Source organism: Cyprinodon tularosa, unplaced genomic scaffold, assembly GCF_016077235.1.
Source record: "Cyprinodon tularosa strain WSP-4 unplaced genomic scaffold, ASM1607723v1 ctg114, whole genome shotgun sequence".
In the NCBI taxonomy this organism is placed as follows: Eukaryota; Metazoa; Chordata; class Actinopteri; order Cyprinodontiformes; family Cyprinodontidae; genus Cyprinodon; species Cyprinodon tularosa.
This window is the reverse complement of record NW_024037937.1, coordinates 876,334-900,827: the sequence shown is the minus strand read 5'-3', so window position 1 is coordinate 900,827 and position 24,494 is coordinate 876,334. Positions and strand designations below refer to the sequence as shown.

The following is a 24,494-nucleotide window of genomic DNA, read 5'->3' as shown; positions in this document are numbered from 1 at the left end:
GTTTCCAATTAAGCTAATTCTTGGGTCAAAAATTACACAGGTTTGCTTTTAAGTCTTATTTAGTAAACAGTTTAAGTGTGTAATTTAAACTCAGCATCAGTTCAAATGTGCCACACTGAAGAAATGCTCAGTGATCTAAACTGGCTTCTAAGTTACAGGAGAGGCTCTGAACCCCAGGATAACTCTAGAGGAGCTGCAGAAATCCACAACTCAGGTGGAAAAATCTTTATTAGTTGTGCAACCCCCAGATTCGGTCGTCAGAGAGGAAACCTGAGATGAGGCTCCCAGAGGGAACAATAACGACAAACTCTTGTTTCAATACATAGAAATCCAGTACCTTTATTTTACATTCATACATTTATAACATTGTACAACAATTTTAATGCAGTTTAAAAAAAGAAACCCAATCTAAAAAAAAAAAAAAAATCTTGCAGATTTACAATGATAAAGTTTCCTGTTACAGAGAAGTATTTAGAAATATATATACACACACACACCCACACAGGGAACTAGGACGAGTGATGTCCTTGAGTTGTACCTTTTAATAGACCTGCTCTGAATGGAGCAGCGTAGAGAAAGGCACATTGAATACACAGTGTATCTACAAATAAAAATAAAAAAAGCTTCAACATCGACACAAGTTTACGGTAGGATCGGGAACAGAGAGAAAAAAACTGTAAACTTTCACTTATGAAAAAACAAACAAACAAACAAATAAACAAAACCAAAAGTCATATCTGTACAAACACATCTGGAGCCAAAAAAAAAGAAACATAAACAAGTTTTTTTGCTGTTTTTTTTTTTTTTTTTCTTCTTCTTGGTCATTACAAAGCAGTACCCAGAATTCAACGCTTTAGATTGGCTCCGCCAGCAGAGAGCAATCTCACAGACAGAACACTAAATCATGTCACAATATTTACGTGGTCTGCCCGACGAACGGTAAGAAACACCACATGCATAACTTGTTGAGAAGGCGGCAGCCATCCCGTTACGTTTTTAAACTGAACCCGAACGCTCCCCACCATCCCGCCTTTTACTCCTACACGTCTGTACACACATTTAAAAATGTCTAGACAAATTTATATAGCCACAAAGCCTGTTTTTTTTTTCTTAAAATATATGTACCACCTGTCAAAATTGTCAATACTTTCAGAAAAGTAAGTCCTCTGATATAAAATACTGTATTTTCAGAAAAAACACATTGTTTTTTTTACATTTTGTCCTTCTCAACAAAATAAAGCTTTATATACGTACCTTCAAAGCTTAAAAACACTCCCAACATACATACATATATATATATTTAGATCTATATATGACCATAAAGTGACTAAGATGCCACAAGTGGCTCTATGATCACATGTAGTGGAAACCCGTTTAGAATGGCAAACAGCCAATTTAATTGTCTGAAGAACACAGTGTGGCACTACAATTTTGGATGATTGTACACGTTTGAAAAAAGAGGGGGGGTGGTCATTAAATTCCAGGATCCAAGGTGACGGTTTTGCTCTTTGAGCGTAGCTTAGCTTAGCATGCCTTAGTCAGGTCGGTTGGCATTTCCGCAGTGGACATGCGGTACTGGATCTTGGTGTTCGTGATGGCGCCGTGCTTCTGTCGCAGATGCAGTCGCAGCTGGCTCTTGTGGCGGAAGTGCAAGTTGCATTTTTCACACTGAACAGAAGAAATTGACACACTTTAGTAAGGAAACTTATTCTGAGGAGTAAAACTCGTTGACTGATGCGGGATATGATGAGTTTAACCTACATGGTAGGGCTTCTCTCCCGTGTGGATGCGCAGGTGGCTCTTCAGAGTCTGCAGGTGACGGAAGCGCGTTCCGCAGATCTCGCACGGGTATGGCTTCTCCCCGGTGTGGATCAGTACGTGGGCACGAAGATGAGCGACCTGAGACACAAAGAGATGGCTTTTTGAAGCCCATGCTGACGAGAGGCAGAATGCCTTAGCTGTGGATGAGGGCTGAAAGTTACCTGTACAAAACGAGCTCCGCACGTCTCACATTTGTATGGCTTCTCTCCTGAGTGGATGCGGGTGTGAGTTTTGAGGTTAGCTGGTCTGTTAAACTGAGCACCACAGATATTACAGCGGTACGGCTTCTCTCCTGAAAAACAGGGTGAAGTTGGTTTAGACCTCGACAACAATAGTTCACATAATATTAGGGCAAGAGATGTTTTTAGGTTATTTACCTGTGTGGACGGTCTTGTGACTGGCTAGGTTGCCCTTGTATCGGAAAGCTGCCTGACAGCGGTCACACTTGTATGGCTTGTCGCTGTGGACTTGAAGCATGTGCTGCTTCAGAGATTCGTCGTCGGCAAACTTGGAGTCACACTCGTTACAGAAGAACGTACCGTTTTCTGGTGGTGGAGGAATTGGAGAGGTCAGAGGTGGTCGGTTTCCAGGCATGACCGTTTCTAACACCATGAGAAAAACTGAACTCACCACAGCTGGAGTCGGAATACTCAGAGTGAAGCTCGGCCATTTCTTCGGACAGGCGGGACCTGGGGTTGTTGGGACAGACGCTGGAGTGCTGGGGGGACTGGGAACCGCAGGTGGAGCAGCTGAGGCGGTTCAGGTAGTGGGAAGCGTGGCTGTCACCGTTCCTTAATGAGCCCTCGAGCGCACTGGAAAGTAAATGCAAAGACATACACTCAGCCTTCCACCATCATTTAGAGGATAGAAAACATTGTTCTTTAAACAGAACCAACGTTCTTTCATCTTAGAGGCTCTCACCTGTTGATGATGTTGTTGAGACGGCTGGCCTGTGGAACAGGTAGGTCCTCGCTGTGATCGCTGCTCTTACTGGTGGTTTGAGCATCAAGGCTCTCAGAGTCACCTGGGTGAATATAGGACTGCATGCCTAGGCGCTGAGGAGAGCGAAGCCCCGCCTCGTCCTCTTTCACACTCTGGTTCAGCACAATGAACTTGTACTTCTTCCAGTTGCGAGCCTTGGGGTCCGGCGTACCCTGCGCTCCTTGCCCTCCACCAATGTGGGATAGGCTGGCATTCTTGCTACTGCTGGACTCTGTTGGTGAGTTGGGCTGACAGTCTGATTTTAGGGGGCTTTGGGGGCTGCTCATGAGGCTCTTGCGTCCAGTGGAGGAGATTCCCAAAGTATAGTGCTGATGGATGAGGTCGTCCTCCGCCTGAGAAGCGTGCTCTTTGCTCAAGTCTTTCTGGTGCTCAAGGTTTAGCACGGGGAATGCACGTTTCCTTGAGCTGAACCCGATGGGCTGGCTCTCGTGGCCCTCCTTCCTCATCTCGTCGTCTCTCCCCATCTCCCTGGAAGCGAAGGTAGTAGAGTGAATAATACCAGAGGAGCCGGTGCTGAGCGCCCTGGCGTAGTCCGCCCTGAGACCGTTGGTGCCGTCGTGTGGAGGACAGTGTTTGTGGTGAATCCCACTCTTTGAAAGGTCAGCAAAAGCATTTTTGGTATCAGTCAGCTTGCAGAGCGGGAACGGGAATCCCGGCATGGGAAACTGCCCATAGAGGTGGTAGTTACTGGGGCTGCTGACGCTGCTGAACATGTTTGTGGCATAGGGCCTTCCGTCCCTGAACGGACCCAGGCGGCTGTGCAAACTGTCAACAACATCGTGTGGGCGGTAAGCATGGACGTCCTGCGGCAAAACCAATGGACTGACCAAAAACTCATCTCTGGGCAGCTTGGCAGACGGATCGCTGTGCAGGGAATGAGAGGGTTATGAGCACACAGACACTGATAATCCACGGATATACACAAAAATGTCATGGCAGTTGGTTCTACCGACCTGGATTTGATAAATCTGTGGCAAGTGTCCACGACGTGGTCCATCTGCAAATAGATGGCTGTATTCATGATTGACATGATGAGACTTTCCTTTAGTGTGAGTCGGGAAGTGTACATGAACTCCAGCAAGATGGCAAAGCCCTCTGGGTCCACCTTCGGGTCCAGACTGATGGCATTAAGATTGCACTTGTGGGAGTCAGTGAAGATAGTGTAAAACAGCCCACTGCAAACAAAAATGATGTAGAGATAGGGTTAGTTTAGACTAACATCGTAATGGAAATATGTGCTCTAAAATGCAAGAACAAATTTGCACACCTGCAAGCCATGAGAACAGTCTTATGTGCACGAAACTGCTGCCTGTTGACCAGGATGGTAACATCTGTGAGGATGTCCCTGCTGCGCAGCCGGTTCAGATTGAGGAGGACATCACTGGCATGACGCGTAAACTGTATGCAGCTGTCTGCTGCGCAAGCCATTTTTTCAAGTTCTGCCAACAGGAAAAAAAGAAGAAAATAAATCAGCAAGTTCTGTTTACTATGTACCAGACTCTAGGAATCTGATCCAGGGTAAGTGAGCTGTATTCGTTATTCAACATCCCATAAAAAAAAAAAATAATACGCTGTCACCAGAAGGCGGCGCCATTTATTAAAACAACAATCACACATTTTAATTTCTGATCTTTGAATCATTTCTCTCCTGCTCACTTTCTCCCGGGAAACACTGAAAACTTCACAGTACACTTCAAGATAGATCAAATCACAAGATAAATCGCAGCAAAATTACAAAGTACATTTAGTAAAACGAAAATTGACATTTTTTTTATAGAAATGTAGAACTTAAGCCTAACTAAATAAAAACCGAACCAAGCGATCACTACTTAAGATAAAACGCAGCGAACGTTTTCAGTGTTGTTCAAACTATATGATCAATTTGAATCCTTTTTTAGCCTCTGGACACACAAACACACACAAAATATACATATTTCGATTTAAACCGCGAGATGTCAACACCATGACGAGGATGAAATGAGGCGCTGCAGGTGGCAAGTGTGAAACAGCATCAGTTTGTTGATGGTGTGAAGTTCGCTCAAAGTGCCTTTAGGGTATTTCAGGGTCAATGTCTTCATCAAAGTGAAAACTAGTAGAAACTAAACTAACTTTGAAGCACAGCGGTGTCATTAAGGCAGGTGTCAGAAATGAAGCGAGTAACTGGAGCCGTACGAAAATAGAAGCAGCGCAGCTCGCACTGACCAATGGATAAAATAAGAACACACTTTAACTAGTCTGTGAACACGCACAATTAGGCTGTCGGTAAAATTTAAATAGTGCACATTTTAGTCAGCAAACTTTTTTTTTTTTTTTTTACTTTCGCCATGATTCTCGTTTTATCCAGCAAAAGTACAGAGCCAGTAAACGAAACTGAGGGTCTCTGCGTGTAAAGCTTTCTGTGTGGCACCTTAAACTTGTCAAACAGCGCGCTGTCACAGTGGAAAAAAATAAATAAAGAGACAACTTGTAGCTTCTACCGCGGAAAAAACACGCACACCCCTCAACAGTAACATTTCCGCTGCTGTGTTATTACGGTAACTGGAGGGGTTTGTTCTGGGCAGCTCTTTGCGCTCCATTAGAGCAAATTACCGCGGCTGCTGCTGACTAAAAAAACTAAAAAATATATACATTATAAATATAAGGCGAATGTGCGGTTGCCACGCTGTCTGTAGGGTTGGCGTGACAACGCGCGCGCGCTTGCTTGTCGTCCCTCTCGTGTTTTGACACTTGAACGGAACAAAGTGGGCATTTAATCACTGACACTCCGAGGCACCGTGGGCTGCGAGCCGAACTCAGCGCTCCCATACCCCCCCTCCACCTCCTCCATCTCTCCCTCGGTGCAACCGGAGCGTTATTACTCCGCTACACAGCAGGACCGACTGTTACAGCCGTTAACCGTTCGAAACTGCGCTCCTCCGGCCGGCTCCGCGCGGAGGCAGCCGGGCTGTCAGAGACGCAGAGAGAGGGAGGCGGCGCTCCGGCTGTCAGCAGCAGCAGGAGCCTCCTTCTCCTCTCCGTCTCCGGAGTTTCGACTCTTCACTCTCTGACATTCGCAGCCCGGGCCGGCTTCAACAAAAACACCCAAGCAGACATACAAACAAAAATAACAAAACGTCCTAAAATATAGACAAGCAACACAACAGATAAAAAAGCTTCGCGCCAAATTAAAGGAAAAAATGGAATTTAAAAAAATCACCTGGTAGCGCTTTCCTAGAAACTTCTTGCATCACCACTTCTAAGAACCCCTGTTCTAAGAATCAGAGGAGCACAATTCTCGGAATTTGAGCCTGATACCGTACCACTCTGCCGGCGCAGGGGAGAGACGCCTCCTTCTAAAGTTTTTAAATCGAACACCTTCTAAAGCGCTGTTTCAGGCGTGAACGGCGCCTGGGTGTTTTTAAAATAAAAACATATCACTTTAAACGTTCAAAGGAGCGATAAAATGTGTATAGTTAACGAAAATAACGAAGTCAAAAGCTGCTCTGGGAGCAAGATCCCCCTGCTTTTGGTTCGACCCGGACAGTCACAGGACGGAGAGCTGGCGACGTCACTGTCTTCAGAAAACCAGCCCCCGAAATTCTCAGAACTAATTTATATTCTGTGACTTAAACGGCGCGCGGTGCCGCTGCCTCCCGTCGCATTTAACACACATACAGTCCATACATGAGCTTCGCAGAGACAGACTTCTAAATTAGGTCCATGCGGACAGGTCGGTCTCACTGTCTTGCTTTGGGCTCTGATCATTTTGTAGGCGCATTTCCCTGCGGGTATGTTAACTTCATGCCGTCGGTGGGGAAGGCTGGAGGGGTTGGGGGGGGATTTACTTTTCCTCTAAGGTATTGAGCATTCGGATGGAATTCTGTTTTTATTTTATTTATTTCTCTCAGCGCACGGTTTGAACTGCCACTTTAGCTCTGTTTTATTTCAATTTATTTTATTGTTATTTATTCTCATACGCGTATAACTGTTTTGTAACGATCTTTAGGTGACTTAGTTTTTTGTTTTGTTTTTTCCTAGAGCTTTAGGCTATTTGCACAAAAGGCGTGCATTTAAAATACAAGAAAAACAAAAAAAGTAAGATTATTTTATTTCTGTGAAGGCATTGCAGTAAAAAACTTTAAGTATGGGACCCCAGAGGAGTGCATGCGTTCAACTCCAAGCTATAAATCAGTTAATGTTTAAAATGCTGTGGGACATGTTGTAGACATTGTAAAAAGAATGTAATGTCAAGGTCAAGAGTGTATACTTTTGGTGCTTAAACCTCTAGTTGCTCAATTTGTTCTGACTTCAGTTTATCTGATCAGATTGATGTGAAAGTTCAGAAGAAATACAAAAAATAAGAAGTGCATGTATTGTTTTTTTCTTTCTTTTTCTTTTTTTTAAGACATGTGGCATCAGAATAAACCGTAATTTCCCCCCCAATCTATTTGTTTTCTTTCTTTTGCAGCTTTGTGGTGTTTTGTTGGTTTCATTTCTTGTCTGAAAGTGTCACCATCCAGGCACTGGCATCGAGGACTCTGTGGTTTTTGTTTCATCCCTGCATGTGGAAGGGAGGACTGGTGTGAAGTTGTGCGTCGTTTACAGGCTTGATAGGCAAGCCTCTGAATCTCGATTACGAGATGCAAACAGGCAGCCCTCTCAGAGTTGCATTCATTTCTCGACATGTGGGCACACACTTACTGCAGTGACTCACCTTGGAAGCCTTGTTTGTGGTGATTCCAAACCATGGATTCTCCTTCTTTTCTCATTCCGTTCACTCCTTGGCAAAGGAGGAGCATTTGCTGGGCTATGGAATGAGAAATAAAAATGAACTTAATCATTTCAGGAATTCTTTTAAAACAAACCCTAAAAGATCACACTTGCTTAATTATCACAAATGCATCTTTTACCCCTTTAAAAACTGCACTTATTTGATATGAATAAGTTAGATGGTGGCCAGCATCGGTTCAGAATAATGTAATCATATATGATGGTAGAGTTTCTTACTATAAATCTTTTATAAAATATCTGTAAAGTAAAAAGCATTTACTGAAATATTTAAATGCAACTAATATTTTTCCTCTTAACAATATATATAAATGAAAGCCTGGTAAATTAAATAGGATGTTGCAAATGCCTTTATTATTTTAGCTTTATGATGAAAAAGTCAAATTTTAAAGCTAAAGAAAGTAACATTGTTTTCTTTTATTGCTTTTCTCCTTTTTCTCTGTTGTCTTTCTGCTTGGCTGGGGGGGAAAAGTGTAGGTGGCCTTATTTTGAGCCAGCTGGCCTCCAGTGTGCAGGGAGAGGTTTGTAGAGCTTGCTCTATTTTTATGCTCTGTATACAGGCACGTAAACTCCGTTCACTCTGGCTGTTTTGCTGAGGTTTCATTAAAAGGACTTTGAACTGTAGAAGCGATAAGATGTAACTTTTTTTTAAAGAGTTTAATACCAGCCATGAGTACATTTTTTTTTTACTTTTCAAAAGAGTCTTTAAATTGCTTTTAGAAGAAATCTTTTTTTAACATTGGAATTTTTTTTATAGTTTGGAGGAGATTTCAACAAATTCACTTTCCTCATCTTTCCGTAGGTTTGGTGGGATCTTAGCCCCCTCCCAACCGCCGCTTCAGCAAGTGTGACATTTCCCAGCGGATTGCATGTGCCCGTCTGCAGCCGGAATCCCTCTAAAAAACACTTCAGGTGTTCACAAACCAGACTGGGGGGGTGGGTGTCTCTGAAATAATTAAGACGAACGCCTTTACTGCAATCTCCTTTTCAGCACTGCCAAATAAAGACAGTATTGAGCTCCAAACAAAGAGCAGCGTCAACTTTATTCCAACCCACTTGGGGGATGTTTAAGGCGCTCCAGCACAGTTTTATGCATAATGCACGGCCATAAACCATCCAGGAGTTAAGAGGGAGATGTGTAATTTACTAAGGCCTCATGCTGTGCCCCTGCTATAAAGGGAGGAGATAATTACCACAAATCCGTGGCAAACTTTTATTTAACCAATTTCTTCAAAAAAAGTGACCCACTTAGAGAGGGAGCTGATCAATATGACCCCGTCTGAAACGACTCAGGCTACCTTATCACACTGAAGGCTGTGCACAGCTTAATCCTCCTGATCTCCATTCAGGCTGTATAATTAAACGTTGGTTTCTTTGTTACAGAAACAATCCCAATCCAGTTTAACCACTGCGCATTTAATAAAAAAGAATGAAAAGAAAAAAGGTTTGAATCCTGTCTCTGCCATATCATTGCCTATACAGTCGGTGCACCATAGGTCAGTGAATAGAAGTGCCCACTGACAAAAGCCTGAGGCCCGGAGGTTGCCTCACTTTCCACCCCCCCCTCCCTCATCTTCTCTTCATAAACTGCACACTTTTTGTCTCGTTTCACAGCAAATTTCTGCCAACTTCAGTGTTCATTGTCAGCAAAGATGAGTGCAGAGTTTTGTTCTGAGAGGCATGATGCAACCGCGCTGTAACACCAAACAGATAATGCTGTTAGCTACAGAGGTCTTTTTAGTTCCTTTCTTTAAAAGATTTTCTTTTCATATTGTTAAGTTTCACTTTTTTTTAACTCCATGCATCCCAGAAGCTCCCCCCCCCCCCCCCCCCGCTTCTTGTTTCCCTTTTTCCCCTCTGATTGCGTTCCTTCACATTTCTTCTTCTCTTTGTTAAGCAGCATCAAGGCCGCACACCGGATGCGTTGAAACCATCACAGCATTGCCAACAAAAAGATTTGCATTCCTATGTTAACCATGATCGTCTGTTTAAAGTCGTCACCTTTTAACTTACTGTATGGCATCCATCATTTGAGAAGGAAAAAAGAAATAGGTTAAGAAATTTAGATAATAAGTGAATAAGATTTGGAAGGGAAAAAAGTTGCCTCAAAGGATTTTGTGAAGAGGAGTGAATTTTTTGGAGGTTTTTCTTGAGCTTTTTTTTTAAATTAAGACGAGTTATATTCAGACACAAAATCATCCTCCCTGCAACAAAGCTGCTGTGTGTCTGCAGGTTGAAAGCTGTCTTTCATCCCACCTGACAAGGTTAAACACAAACATAAAGAGTGTCGGCATCTCTGAAATTTGCAGGCAAGATCTTGCTTCGATTCTCACCCTCAGGAATTTTTTAAGAGTTCCTCGTTCTGGATTTTATCCTTCAGTCTTGCATGCATTTTTCAGATTTTTTTCTTTAGAAAATTTTGCACAGCAAGTGTTTATTTGTTCATTGGAAAGTAAGTTTGCACTTGGTTTCTGCAGTGCTTGGCTACATTGCCTTGAAACTACAGGTTTGTTGACGCGTGAAAACAACATACCAGGAGCATATTTACGGCCGAGGTGTATGTCACCGTCGCTCAGCCGGAATTTACAATTTCAATCGAATCCAAATTATGTATATTAAAGATTGTTTTTCCTCAAAGCTAGATGAGCAGAGAAGAGCCAGGAATGCAGCCTGCAAAGCCAAACCTGATGGAATTTTCCACGCATACTTGGGTCAACTTCCTGCCAGTATGCCATCTGCTGGATGATGGGTCAGATTCCTCCGACAAAAGCAGAGATGAAAGAGTGAGCCGGTAAAACCATTGCTGCCATCATTAAATCTTTACAATCTCTGTCTGTATTTGCTCTGTTCTTTTACATGCTCCTAGGGTGGAGGGGGCGGGGGGGTGCCAAAGTGCACCACTTCTGAAGGCCCGGGAGCATAGGATTTCTGAAATTCGGGACAGCTTCTGTGCAGGTTATATTCAAAGCTCTGCCAACGTATCTTGACAGAGGTGTTCGCTGCTTCACAAGACGGTGTGAAAAGGCTTTCAGATAGTAAACAAGTGGGTCTTATTACTCTGCACCACCCTCGATAAAGATCCAATAAGAACCATGTGCCTGAATCACTCCCCCCCCAAACTTTCGCTGTTAAAACATCCACCAGTTAGTGTCAAGCTGTGGACGGCGATCGGCTGGCTGTGTAGTGGAAACCTTTCTGGAATAACAACATTTCTTCTCTTACTGACATAGAGTCACAGCAGAGGAAACTCCTCAAGGTTCCAGAGGTGGGTAAAGTACCAAAACAATTGTATTCAAGTGAAAGTAGAAATACTTCAACATAGTTTCTACTAGACTAAAAGTAAAACTTGGCCTTCCAGAAATGCCTTAAGTAAAAAGCATTTGGTAAAGAGGTTAATCAAGCAATGAGTAACTGAATTTCTATTTAAGACTATGTAATCACACAGACCATAATATTAAGTTATGTTCAAATTCATTTTGTTTTAAAGGCTAAAAAAAAGAAAATAGGGATTCTCCGATAAATAAAATCGGGGCCGATATCGATATCCGATATTAATATCGGTGTGATGGCCGATAACATAATATACCATATCTTTAGATCTACCCTTTGAACACCATGAAAACCCAACCTCATTGCTGACATTAGATGTGTTTCCATCAAGGTTTGTGGATGCGCATTCATCTCAAAGTATTGCAATAAAAGAGCTTAATGGAAACAGCTAAACTCTTAATTTATTCAATTTCACAAAAAAAAAGTTTGTACGATCACTAGAGCGTTTTTATTATCTTTTGAGAAAAAGTTTGTGTGCATAAGAGAAGATGGCCACACATTTCTTGAATTAGTTATAAGGTAGCGAATATTTAGGTGACATGATCAATCAGCTGTTTACATTGCTGGCGTCTCATTAGTATCGCGCCCTTCTATCTCTGCGTCTCTGGATGCTACATAACAGCACTAATGCTAGCTGATGTTATAAAGTTAGCACAAATAATTACAACACCTTCATGAAAATCCCAATCCATTACTGATCTGTGGTTCATGCCAGCTTACTACCTGTACTTCCTGTTTAATACAGCCTATTGCAGAGGTCTTCAACAGGGGGTCCATAGAGGTGCTGCATGGGTGTCACAAAAGTTTTGGTTGATTAGACTTTTTTTTTTTTTTTCCCCCTGAAATTTTTCCAACTAATTGAAATGTCTTTAAATCCACATTAACATGAATTCAACAGATGGAGGCAGAAGATGTCTTTCAGTCATCAATGCACACATTCAGCGACACACAGGAGCTCTTTCAAGCTGGGCACCATTTCATTCACAACACCTGTCCCATCAACCAGGAATCAGAATCAGTAATACTTTATTAATCCCAGGGAGGAAGTTACATTCCTCCATCTGTTATAGAGTGACTATAGGACCAGTTTGATAGAACACAATGTCATACAATATATATATTTAGGGGGTCCCCGCTCCATCTTACCATCAGTTTGGGGGTCCTTGGCCTGGAAAACATTGAAGACCCCTGGCCTAATGTAATACAAACATATGACGACTTTACACTCTGCGTTGCCTGGTTAATTCGCTCCAATGGATGGAAACACATTTAATGATTTTTTTTTTTTATTATGATAAATTATATAAAAAAGTATATAATTTTTAATGGAAACCAGGCTATAGCTTCTCTTCTTTAGTTAAACACCCATAATCCGGAGTTACATCACAATCAGTGTTACATGACCGAACACATATCACTCTATTGTTCCCCTTCTGAAACAAAGACTAGATGGAAATTAATATCAGTTGTATTTTATCAGACCAATGCAATATGTTTAAAAATGGCCAATTTTAATATTAATGCCAATATATTGTGTGTCTCTAGTTTTTTTTTAAAACATAAACCATGAAATTCTTACAGTATGTAATGTTTGTATGCTAGAACAGGGTAAACTGGCTCCAGTTACGATGAAAAGAAAGAGTCACATTAAAACATCAAAATAAAAGTTCATTTTAGGTCAAACTGGGCTTTTTCTTTGTTTAGTTAAGTTACTCACTAGATTAGACAAAATTTTATTCAAGTAAAAGTGGTGATAATTAATGAAAATATTAGTTTTTTGTTTTTAAAAAAGTTGCTGAAGTAAATCTTCAGCAAGGGTGCATATTCCTAACCTTAAAATAAATACTTTATAGAATACGAAAGATCTCCAAAACACTTACAGGTATTTTAGTCCAAAACGTTGTTACAATATTTTCTTATGTATACTGGCTAATTCTTCCCTTACTTTGCATGTGCAGATTACCGCTATCAAGGATTACAGAGCTTTTGAAAAATTTGCTGATGAACAGTCTTAAAATTTTCCTCCCCACAGCAATGACAGCCTGAAAGCCCTCTGACAAGATGCCAGAGAAACTGCCCACATGACAAACAGGTCATCTGCCTAAATAGAGGCTTCTTTTCTTGCTTACAAAAAACAAACCTGTCTTGTTGGAAATATTTCCAGAATATCTCGAGCAGTCGTGGTGGGGAAACTACAGGAGCACCACCCATCAGTTATATCAAGGAAAAACAGTTATACAACTACATTTCTTCTAAAATACTAACCCATTTGGTAACTGTAAAGCAGCAGACTGCAGGCTAGCTCCCGGAGAAAATAAATGAAAAATACTACTATATATTTAATTGGTGTTTCACCAATATTTCTTTTGAAATATCACAATCCAAGTGATAATAAATTAATACCATAGTCAGAATTTTTTTTTTTTTTTCGCAGAACAGTATTTTTTAAATAAAGTAATTATATCAACTACAGATATCAAATACAATTTATATGCATGTATATTTGTGTGAATGGCATTAAATCATAGTGTTCTGCCTGGATATAAGTTAAGTTTGTTCACCCAGAAACTTAAATTTCTCCTTTACCATTCAAACTGTTTAGACAATACAGGTATCCTTTGGAGTGTATTTCCACGGAAGCAGTGGAAACTTCCACTGGCTTGAAGTTGATGGGGATGTGAACGGTTAGGACTCAAAGCTGCTGGACTGGTTTGAATTCTTTGTCTCTGCGCTGACTGTGGCAAATGTGCTGATATTCTCAGAGTCTGAAGAGATTTCCTCTCCACTCAGACGCTCTCCCGGCAGTCTGTTGACATCCCTCCACGTTTTCCCAGTTGCAGCTCCTCCCTTTGCTCATTTTTTCCCCCCTCCTCATATCTACCCCCTATGCTCGGTCATACTGTGGCCCAGTTTTGATTTCAGCCATATCAAATTCCCCCCCACATTACAAAGCTTCTGCTGCCAGGTCAGAGTGGCTGGCTGAGCCGAACGCCAGCTGCTGAGGCTGGTCCACGGGGCTGGTTAAACAGGAACTGCACACACCTAGCTCTAGGACACGGTTCAACAAAACAGCAACAGTGCACTCTGCTGCCTTTTCGTATTGCAAAAAAAACCTGAAATATGAATGCAATCCTGTGCAGAGCGCTGCTAATTTATTTTTCATCTGCATTCTTAATCACCTCATGCTCAGACTCAAGAGGTCAGCTCTACACTTTATCAAAAATATTAACCGTTTTTTTATTATTGCCCTCATGGTTCCTACAAGACTCCTGAGCATGAAACCTTCTCAACTGCCTGTGGTATGTAGGTGTATTTTCATGTCAGCTCCTTTGCTGGTTTCCTGCAGCCAAACGCAGTAAATGGATTTAAATCCAACAAGGAAACATGGAACTGGTGAGGGATGAAAGCAATTCAACCCAGCACCAGAAGTCTAGATAAATAAATGAGTACATAGAAAACAACAGCATACATGCAGACAGGGATTCAAAAGGGGATAGTTCAACATTTCATTTTCAAAAATATGCAAACATATGCATCATGTTTTACCAGTGTATTAGAATTTGAATTAATTTGCAAACAAAAATAAGAAAGAAAAAATGCAATTCTTTGCTGTTAATTCATCTAATTTTTTAAAAAATCGCAAACAAACTTAAAGAGTTCTTTTTATGCGTCCTGCAGAACCTCCCACGGTTTATATTTGCCAGAGATAATTCAACCTGACTAACCATCGTGCCTCATTAAGTTGCTTTTTCTTTTGCCATGAAGCGATTCTCTGATTGAACTGCAGTCTCCCTCAGAGTCGCAGCATCCCTCTGTGCTTTAATTAAAAACATCTCCGCAGCCCAGGAAATGGCAGGTGGAAGTTCAGCACCTTCACATTACTGGTATCTGTGCCTCATCATGCAGAGAGAGAGAGACACTTTTGATAGGCGCCGCACTTTGAAAGAGTTCCACATACTCTAGACCACAAGTAGAACAAGCTGATTTTAAACAAAAAATTTTTCCAACCAAAGCGTGGGTCACATCGTTCATTAAACATTTACAGTAATCGCCAGATTCTTTTAAGTTTGTCTTTCGTAAAGTCGTCTGATGGTGAAACGAAGAGGTCTTTTATCTCAACCACTCACCTTTTGTTTTCAGTGTCCCCCGTGCATCAGACAGGAGCTGCTTGTGAGGTAAAGCCGACATGAAAATCCAAAGTGAATCAAAAAGTTCTCTCAAATTGCTCATATCACATCCTGGTTGGCGTAAAAAAAAAAAAAAAAAGTCCTATTTACATGTTTTTTAAATACAGTAGATAAAAGCGATGGGGCTATTATTTAGCGGATACGCCTTTCCTATTTGCTTATCAGATGTCAGTTGATTTATCACACTTGTGCCTGCTGTATGTCCCTTCAGAGTTGCTTTGCATGCCAGTGAGTGTGACTGAACTTTGGATTGAGAGTAGAGATTACATCTCTGAGATTAGATGAACAGCATAAAAGCTGTATGGAAATGTACAGATTTATCAACGAGGGTGTTGGCGGGTTCCCGCTCACTGCCGCTCAGGTGTGAGGCTCTAATTGTGAACCAAAACCTGTCCGGTGAGGATATACTTTTGATTATTTCACAAAACAATCAACTCAAACTAGTAGCGGATGGAAAAGAAAAGAAATGTGTTCATATTTGCGTGAAAAATGCATTCCTTAAAAAAAAAATGAGCATGTGTTAAAATACATTTGGGTGTTATGGAATCCAAACGACCTTAGTTCACTAAGTCATGCTATTCACTTGCTCCACTGCTGCAAAGACTGTCATTCTAACTTCTAATTACACAGATGAACCCAAGCAGTCGTCTCACCTTTTTTCTGCTGGAAGGTGTGGGGCATCATGGGATCTCCTGGGAATCAGGTGGCGCCTCTTGATCGTCAGTCCTGGTTCCGCTTCAGGAAACGAAGGGACGTCTCATGGGGGGGTTCCACCAGAGCTTTTATCTGCCTGATGAGAAGCTGGATGATCCAAGAGGCAGAGGGTTTGTGCAGGGAGAGGGGCGCTGTCTGATGCTCAGGCTTCTCTGTGAAGAGATGGAGCCGTTCTCCACTAAAGGATCTGCGCCTGGCGGCGGCGGAGGAGCAGCTCTGGTAAAGCCTCGTGTCTGTCCTCGTCGAAGCAGGATAGGAGCACTTATGGAGAAGGCGGGCACGGCAAGCCGGGCTGAAGTGAGTCAAAGTGACTGAGCACGCTTCACGTTAGAGAAACGGTCCACAGGGCATCTGTCTGCCTCTCTGAGCTGATAGGCCGTCTGCACTCTAGCGTTCATTGATTGTAGCAGTCTCAGTCGCTCCACTTTTCCATGAGAAACCATGGGACAGGCTCAGTTTTGAAAAAAAAAAAATCAAAATAAAAAGGAAGAGAGAGAGAGAGATTAAACAGCCTGAAAAATAATCCCAGTTTTTCAATACCGACTTCATTTGACTGTAGACTCTAAAATCTCATTAAGCCACAGGAGCCCAAACCAGGGACAAGTGATGCCTTGAACATGGAGGAACTTTTGGAGCTCATGCCATCTGCCAGATCAGAGGTTCTCCTCTACAGAAACGAGCTATTGTTTTATAAACAGAGTTTTATACAGCAAATATTTCAGTGTCCAAAAGCATTAATCTACCTAAGCTCATCTCAATCCATGGAACTAGATATTGCTCTTTATAACTTGTGTAGGGATGGGGGGGCGTTGTTGCATCACACCAGCTGTCACTTCAACGTGCCACAGCCAATAGGAAGGTCAGTCATGTTTCCGCTAAAGAGGAAATTGGGGCGGTAAATCCTCACAACATTAAATGAATATCTTGGAGATAAGAAAATAAGCTAACCGTTTTGGATTCTCATCAAAGGGATAAATCTGTGGAATAGGGTGGTTAAAAATGACGCCTGTTTTATTAAAAGATGCACTATAAAATCCTCTGTGAATCTGAATCAGGATGTTTTCAAGCTGCGACTGGTTGCTCAGACCTATAAACGCACCTACAAGGTTATGGTAACCCTCTTCAGTGTGGAAGTTGTTTAAGAAAAGAGTTTCTGAAATGTGAAAATGTAAATTTGAAAGGCTTGTCGGCCATTAATTTACACCATTAATACAAACTGATCATGGTGATTTGTCATGCTGGTTGGTCTGGATACCTAGAAGGCCTAACATGTAATATCAAAGTTTTTTCTCTGCTTTTTTTTTTTTTTTTCCACTCTTATGGTGACATAATAGATTTAGAAATATTCACACCCTTTCACAAATCTCAGAGCCAATATAAGGGTCAACATTCTCAAAGGAACGAATGGAAAACAATTAATTAAGGTTAGCAATACTAATCTTGTTACCTGCTCATATATATGATGCTAAAGACAGCTTGACAGTTCGGGTACCATATATTTTCTCTGTGTTTTAAAATAAATAAAACCCTATTTTAGTTATTTTAGAAAGCAATTCACTCTAATACTCAAGGTCGACCATCAGTGGCTCCTAAAATCAGTAATGGCTGCTTAAAAAGAATGCTAATGCTCTGTTGGAAGAGACAAAACTTTCAGTTGGGTTGTAGGTTCGAATAAGTTTTACCCCTGGGCAATGCTTTCGTTTCAAGATATAACCCTATATGTGTATTTCTGTATGTGTGATTTAGTGAATGTGGCCCCTAGTACAGGGGTTCCCAACGTAGGGGTCCCAACATTATTGTGAGTTGCTAAAATATGTATGAAATAAAAAAATTTATAATAAAGTATATGTAAGATTGATTTATTTATACATTATTCAAATATGGGCTTTTTACATTTTATTTCCAATAATCATAGCATTAAATTGTGAAGTGAAAAAAATAACATATTTACTTCAGTTTATATGGATGAACAAATTTAGAGAGATTTAATTATATGTATTTTTTGGGTCTGGTCTGAGCATTATTGTTATTTTTGGGTTCAGAGGCTGAAATGTTTTCTTGTATATAAGCTCTTAGTGTGGTTGGTTTAACTAAAAAAGCTCTATACAAGCTTAATCAAATAAGAACTTATTTTTTCTCAGTTATAAAAAGTTTTATTGCAGGTCAGAGCTTTACAAAACCACAGATTGGAAAATGGTGACAGATCTCTGTTTGGAGTACCTACCTGTTTTTTCCCCCCTTTTATCCACAGCAGAAAAAAAAAAAAAAAACTTGCCTGAGATATCGTTGTGTTTCCATGAACCTATTTTGTTGAAGGGATGTGCATCAGTGTGTAATCGTACTTGACACCTGATGTTGAACTCAGATTAAATGAATCCACATACTGTGCAGATAAGCTCATCACACCGGTTAAGAGCTCCCAAAGCCCTCATTACTATGTGCATTACACGCTGCACAGCTTCCCCGTGGCAGCACTGGTCCATGTTGCTATAGAAAAAAAATGCACAGAAGAAATAAATGCATATTTCTGATGTGAGGAGCTAAATACTGGAGGAGAAAGAGAAATGTAGGGGAATCTGACAGCTTTTTCCATCCACACTGTGTTCATTGCAGCAGCCATGGGATAATCCACTGGATGAGTGGACTAATATTCAGCCAATCCTGCTAAAGCCAAATTAGTCCAACACATTTCCATCATTTCCAGAGTAAAGCAGCCCTAACAATCTGAGCTCATGGGATGCTGACAGCAAATGACCGGTGAGCCTCGCAGATCCCTGTGATCCAGGGATAAACTCATGAAGAAGCTTAAACCTCTTAATGACACAGAAAATGAAAGTCAACAACAGGTCATGCTGCCTCAGAGGGGAACTTTGGGTAATAGGCAGCCATCTTAATGTCGACGGCCTCCGCAGAGTTGACCTGGGGGGGATCCCTGAGGAGACGTAGCAAGGAAGACATCAGGACTAAAGTCCAAGCGGTCAAAACGCTCACCCCTCCTGTTCCTCCCTTCTCCCCACCCACCCCCCCGCTCTCCGAGGCTTATGCTGGCTTCTGTAGAGCAGCGTTGACCTTAATCATCTGGGGGATATTTGGGTTTTATTTGGCAGCAATGCAACACATGTGGTCATTGCTGTGTTCGAGCGGCAGCCATAGAAAAAAACTAGACAGGCCCAAGGTCGGTTTGCAGATTGTAATCCATATCATCTCGTTTCAGAGGGCGCACTGCTGTCAGCCCTGGGTCGCTCTGCGTCAGACATATTTTGATCCTGATAATGATGTCAGATTAGGCTGACATGTGATATAATTCTGGCCGCGTTAAATTATTTATAAGAGAGACGATCGCTTAGATGCAAATGTGATTAGATTTCTCAAATTGCTCAATTTGTTTGATTTTTTGTTTAAGACCAAGCATTGTTGGCTTAGTCTCAGACTACATGGTTATTCTCCATAAATTACCAATAACTCTAATCTGAAGGGTCTAAAACAAAATAAATAAAAAGTTCATAGTTCTATTTTAGAACCTTCAATATTTGTCAGTTGAAAACACTGAGAAATTAGAAGTTAGATTTCCCCACAGATTTGGCCTTAACGAAGCAGGTAATAATTGGAGTGAACATGAAAGCTGTTGTGTGAAACACCCCCATGGTGAAACACAGTGCTGGCAGCGTCATGGTGTGGGTGTTCCTTTCTCCAGCATGCACCAGGAAACTGATCAGAGCAGCTGGGAAGATGCTGGAAAAAAGACATGAAAACAACCCTAATAGAGCAATAATGGGATCATTTATCTCCAAGCATTTCACGGGTAAAACTGGCACAATCAAAGTAACCCAACGTATGCTAGCTAATGATGTAAATATTTATCGCTATCAGAAATTGGTCTGATATCATCCAAAAAATGAATAATGGAATATATACAAGCCGGTATCCTAAATCTCCAAATTAGCACGCTGATAAAAACACCACTTTTTCCACTTTTACAGAAATATGGACATTTTCCATGTGCAGGTTTCAAAGATAATCTTTCTATGGCAGTTAGCTGCAGGTAATTATCACATCAGAAAGAGATTATACTTCCTTGTTACTTTCAGTTACCTGCTATCGCGTACATCTGTAATCTAGCTCCACTACTAGCCTTTTTTTGTGCTAAAGTGGAGCTCCCTGTTATCCATGGCTGCAGCTATCATCTCTAATAAAGGTCACATGAGTCAATCTGGTACTTGTAAAGTGAAGAGAGAACATAGTTTTAATATTGACACAGTTAACATGCCTAAAACTAAGAGCTTCATCAATACTTCATCAATAAGAATTGTTGTAAATATTTTTACAGCTAATTGGAAAATCTTAATTTATTACAAAGAAATTAATCCCTCAAAAGGGTATTTTGGGGGAGGGCAGTGGTAGCACAGAAGTAAAGTGCATTATTCATGTATTCCTGGACCCAGACTTGATGGACATTTTTCCCCACAATTACAGTTTTTTTGGGCTGAAGGTTTTATCTATAACTTTAAAAATGTATTCTTTAGATTGACATTTTTATCTGTATCCATCCATCCATCCATCCATCCATCCATCCACCATCATCCATCCATCCATCCATCCATCCCTCCCTCCATCCATTTTCCATTAATCCATCCATCCATCCATTTTCCATTAATCCATCCATCCATCCATCCATCAACCATCATCCATCCACCATCCATCCATCATCAATCCATCCATCCATCAACCATCATCCATCCATCCCTCCATCCATCCATCCATCCATCCATCATCCATCCATCCATCCATCCATCCATCCATCCATCATCCATCCATCCATCCATCCATTTTCCATTAATCCATCCATCCATCCATCAACCATCATCCATCCATCATCCATCCATCATCAATCCATCCATCCATCAACCATCATCCATCCATCCCTCCATCCATCCATCCATCATCCATCCATCCATCCATACATCATCCATTTTCCATTAATCCATCCATCCATCCATCCGTCCATCCATCCATCATCCATTTTCCATTAATCCATCCATCCATCCATCATCCATCCACCCATCCATGCATCATCCATTTTCCATTAATCCATCCATCCATCATCCATCCATCATCCATCCACCCATCCATGCATCATCCATTTTCCATTAATCCATCCATCCATCAATCCATCCATCCATCCATCCATCCATTCATCCATCCATTCATCATCCATCCATCCATCCATCCATCCATCCATCCATCATCCATCCATCCATCCATCCATCCATCCATCCATCCATCAATCCATCCATCCATCCATCCATCCATCCATCAATCCATCCATCCATCCATCCATCCATCCATCCATTCATCCATCCATTCATCATCCATCCATCCATCAATCCATCCATCCATCCATCCATTCATCCATCCATTCATCATCCATCCATCCATCCATCCATCCATCCATTATCCATCCATCCATCCATTTTCCATTAATCCATCCATCCATCCATCCATCCATCCATCCATCCATCCATCCATCCATCCATCCATCCATCCATCATTCATTTTCCATTAATCCATCCATCCATGCATCCATCCACCCATCCATCCATTTTCCATTAATCCATCCATCCATCAATCCATCCATCCATCCATTCATCATCCATCCATCCATCCATCCATCATCCATCCATCCATCCATCCATCCATCCATCCATCCATCCATCCATCCATCATCCATCCATCCATCCATCCATCCATCCATCCATCCATCCATCATCCATCCATCATTCATTTCCATTAATCCATCCATCCATCCATGCATCCATCCACCCATCCATCCATTCAGTATTATATTGTTATATTTATATTGTTTATATATCACGTACTTGAATAACTATGGTACTTTCCCCCTCAAATTCCATGGCTTAGAACTTCATCTTCCTTTTACAGAGACTCTTAAGCTGCCTATAGCAAATGGAGTATGCTCATTCAGATGAGTCAGAATCTAACTGGTGCGCACTTATCAGCTGCACACACAAAGTTTGTAGCATGGCAACTTTCTGCATACGCATTTTTTTTCCTCTTGCAAATTAACGCTTCTTGATTCATTAAAGCTCCGGCTCATAGAGTGATAAATGTATACTTATAACTTGGAGCATTTAATAAAAGTGAGATTTATAGCTGCCTATGCATACATGTCACAGATCTGAGCACTCTGTTGCCATCCGCCATGTTGGTGGGGAGAATCGCTTCAGAAATGGCTAAATAATGTACTGAGGAACTTTTATTTAATTTCTATTTTTAACAGAGCTGACAATGGTTGTTTCAGCCGAGGGAAAGGATGTTACCACAAAACAAAAAGTCCACAAGCTAAACGAGAAAAATCAGGCGCCAGACGGGAAAGAGTTCTTGAAGAACCAGTCAGACAAATCTGGATTAATTAGCTTGTCCAGTAATGAAATACAGGAAAAAAGGGACTGGCATAAAGTTCAGGAAGTAGCGAAGCTGTGCATTAAGCCCATTCGTGGGAGAGAGTAATCTGCTTCTTTGAGATTCACAGGCCCCTGTTGTCAGTTAACAGTAATAAACTTACACTCACCGGCCACTTTATTAGGTACACCTGTCCAACTGCTCGTTAACACTTAATTTCTAAGCAGCCAATCACATGGCGGCAACTCAGTGCATTTAGGCATGTAGACATGGTCAAGACAATCTCCTGCAGTTCAAACCGAGCATCAGTATGGGGAAGAAAGGTGATTTGAGTGACTTTGAACGTGGCATGATTGTTGGTGCCAGAAGGGCTGGTCTGAGTATTTCAGAAACTGCTGATCTACTGGGATTTTCACGCACAACCATCTCTAGGGTTTACAGAGAATGGTCCGAAAAAGAAAAAACATCCAGTGAGCGGCAGTTCTGTGGGCGGAAATGCCTTGTTGATGCCAGAGGTCAGAGGAGAATGGCCAGACTGGTTCGAGCTGATAGAAGGGCAACAGTGACTCAAATAACCACCCGTTACAACCAAGGTGGGCAGAAGAGCATCTCTGAACGCACAGTACGTCGAACTTTGAGGCAGATGGGCTACAGCAGCAGAAGACCACACCGGGTGCCACTCCTTTCAGCTAAGAACAGGAAACTGAGGCTACAATTTGCACAAGCTCATCGAAATTGGACAATAGAAGATTGGAAAAACGTTGCCTGGTCTGATGAGTCTCGATTTCTGCTGCGACATTCGGATGGTAGGGTCAGAATTTGGCGTCTACAACATGAAAGCATGGATCCATCCTGCCTTGTATCAACGGTTCAGGCTGGTGGTGGTGGTGTCATGGTGTGGGGAATATTTTCTTGGCACTCTTTGGGCCCCTTGGTACCAATTGAGCATTGTTGCAACGCCACAGCCTACCTGAGTATTGTTGCTGACCATGTCCATCCCTTTATGACCACAATGTACCCAACTTCTGATGGCTACTTTCAGCAGGATAATGCGCCATGTCATAAAGCTGGAATCATCTCAGACTGGTTTCTTGAACATGACAATGAGTTCACTGTACTCAAATGGCCTCCACAGTCACCAGATCTCAATCCAATAGAGCATCTTTGGGATGTGGTGGAACGGGAGATTCGCATCATGGATGTGCAGCCGACAAATCTGCGGCAACTGTGTGATGCCATCATGTCAATATGGACCAAACTCCCTGAGGAATGCTTCCAGCACCTTGTTGAATCTATGCCACCAAGAATTGAGGCAGTTCTGAAGGCAAAAGGGGGTCCAACCCGTTACTAGCATGGGGTACCTAATAAAGTGGCCGGTGAGTGTATATCATTCATACATTTTCCTTCAGGCTTATCCGCTACTTGTTTGTGATCCATGTTAATGCAGAAAAACCTAATTTTCATACGTATGTAAATGTGAACAGAATGAATATTTGTTGCTCTTCTTTGAACAGGTGGGGGAACTCTGTCTCTACAGACAGCCACATTTATCTAAATGTTTGTATTTACTTTTTTTTGCTTTTTCTTATCCTCATGTCACTTTCTCATTAGGGGACGGCAGGGCTCTTTAGGCCCCACATAATTGGAAAGCCCTGGTAACCACCCTTTACCCCTCCACTACCACCTGCACCCCCTTCCCCCAACCCAGTGACACAATTCTAGTTTTCTAATAATAACACTACACTGGAAAAAATTGAAATCTAGATAAGTCATTTTTTCTTAAAATAAGTGCATTTGTTCATGGATTGAGGAGGTAAAAGAGACACTTTGCCAGTGGAAAAAGACAATTTATATTTAAAATAAGAAAACACAATTGCATTGTCTTATTTCAAGTGTATGTTATCTAATTTTCTTATTTTAAGAGTAAAAATACTCATTCTGATGGCAAACTATCTCATTTACCTACTCAACTTAAGGGTAAATACACTTAATTTAAGGAATTTTAACTTCTTTCTAGATCGTTTTTTCCAGTGTATCGATTTATTAATTTTATTAATCTTAAGAAACACGAATAATGAGGAGAGGCCTTCCCAGCTTTTATACTTGATTTTTGTTATCAAAAAATATGTAAAAATAAATGAAACCATTACTGTCCTATTTTCCTAAATTTAATCAAATTTCTTTTTATCTACCAGCTGGAAATGTCCCCAGATCTGATTTCAGAAATATGGTCACCTTTACTTTAAAGCCATT

The 24,494-nt window shown here is 41.4% G+C and overlaps 1 protein-coding gene and 1 long non-coding RNA gene across 6 annotated transcripts; one reads left to right on the top strand and one right to left on the bottom strand.

Annotated features, from left to right (window-relative positions):
• Nucleotides 1-313: 313 nt before the first annotated feature.
• On the bottom strand, nucleotides 314-16,566 carry bcl6aa (BCL6A transcription repressor a). Of its 4 annotated transcripts, none has more exons than XM_038304095.1 (10): nucleotides 15,761-16,566; nucleotides 7,517-7,609; nucleotides 4,091-4,262; nucleotides 3,777-3,998; nucleotides 2,743-3,687; nucleotides 2,452-2,633; nucleotides 2,199-2,366; nucleotides 1,983-2,113; nucleotides 1,762-1,899; nucleotides 314-1,668 (listed from the first exon to the last, which is right to left on the bottom strand). In XM_038304095.1, the coding sequence occupies exons 1-10, from the start codon at nucleotides 15,789-15,791 to the stop codon at nucleotides 1,525-1,527; spliced, it is 2,226 nt and encodes a 741-aa protein (XP_038160023.1). In that variant the 5' UTR covers nucleotides 15,792-16,566; the 3' UTR covers nucleotides 314-1,524. The 4 variants fall into 4 exon arrangements, with proteins under 4 accessions (XP_038160023.1, XP_038160015.1, XP_038160031.1 ...); XM_038304087.1 differs by lacking the exon at nucleotides 15,761-16,566 and adding an exon at nucleotides 15,048-15,157; XM_038304103.1 differs by lacking the exons at nucleotides 7,517-7,609; nucleotides 15,761-16,566 and adding an exon at nucleotides 6,020-6,166.
• On the top strand, nucleotides 6,432-11,097 carry LOC119795877. Of its 2 annotated transcripts, XR_005282384.1 has the most exons (3): nucleotides 6,432-8,111; nucleotides 8,393-8,526; nucleotides 10,229-11,097. It is a non-coding gene; the product is annotated as an uncharacterized LOC119795877 (long non-coding RNA). The 2 variants fall into 2 exon arrangements; XR_005282383.1 differs by lacking the exon at nucleotides 10,229-11,097 and having other exon boundaries at nucleotides 6,434-8,111; nucleotides 8,393-8,614.
• Nucleotides 16,567-24,494: the final 7,928 nt, after the last annotated feature.

What these genes read in the sequence shown, in the direction of transcription:
- bcl6aa (XM_038304087.1), bottom strand. Translation starts at nt 15,150, where the DNA reads ATGAGCAATTTGAGAGAACTTTTTGATTCACTTTGGATTTTCATGTCG. An exon ending in GCGGAGCTCGTTTTGTACAG is followed by an intron (nt 1,900 to 1,982) that starts GTAACTTTCAGC and finishes TTTGTGTCTCAG; the next exon opens with GTCGCTCATCTTCGTGCCCA. An exon ending in CGGGAGAGAAGCCCTACCAT is followed by an intron (nt 1,669 to 1,761) that starts GTAGGTTAAACT and finishes TCTTCTGTTCAG; the next exon opens with TGTGAAAAATGCAACTTGCA.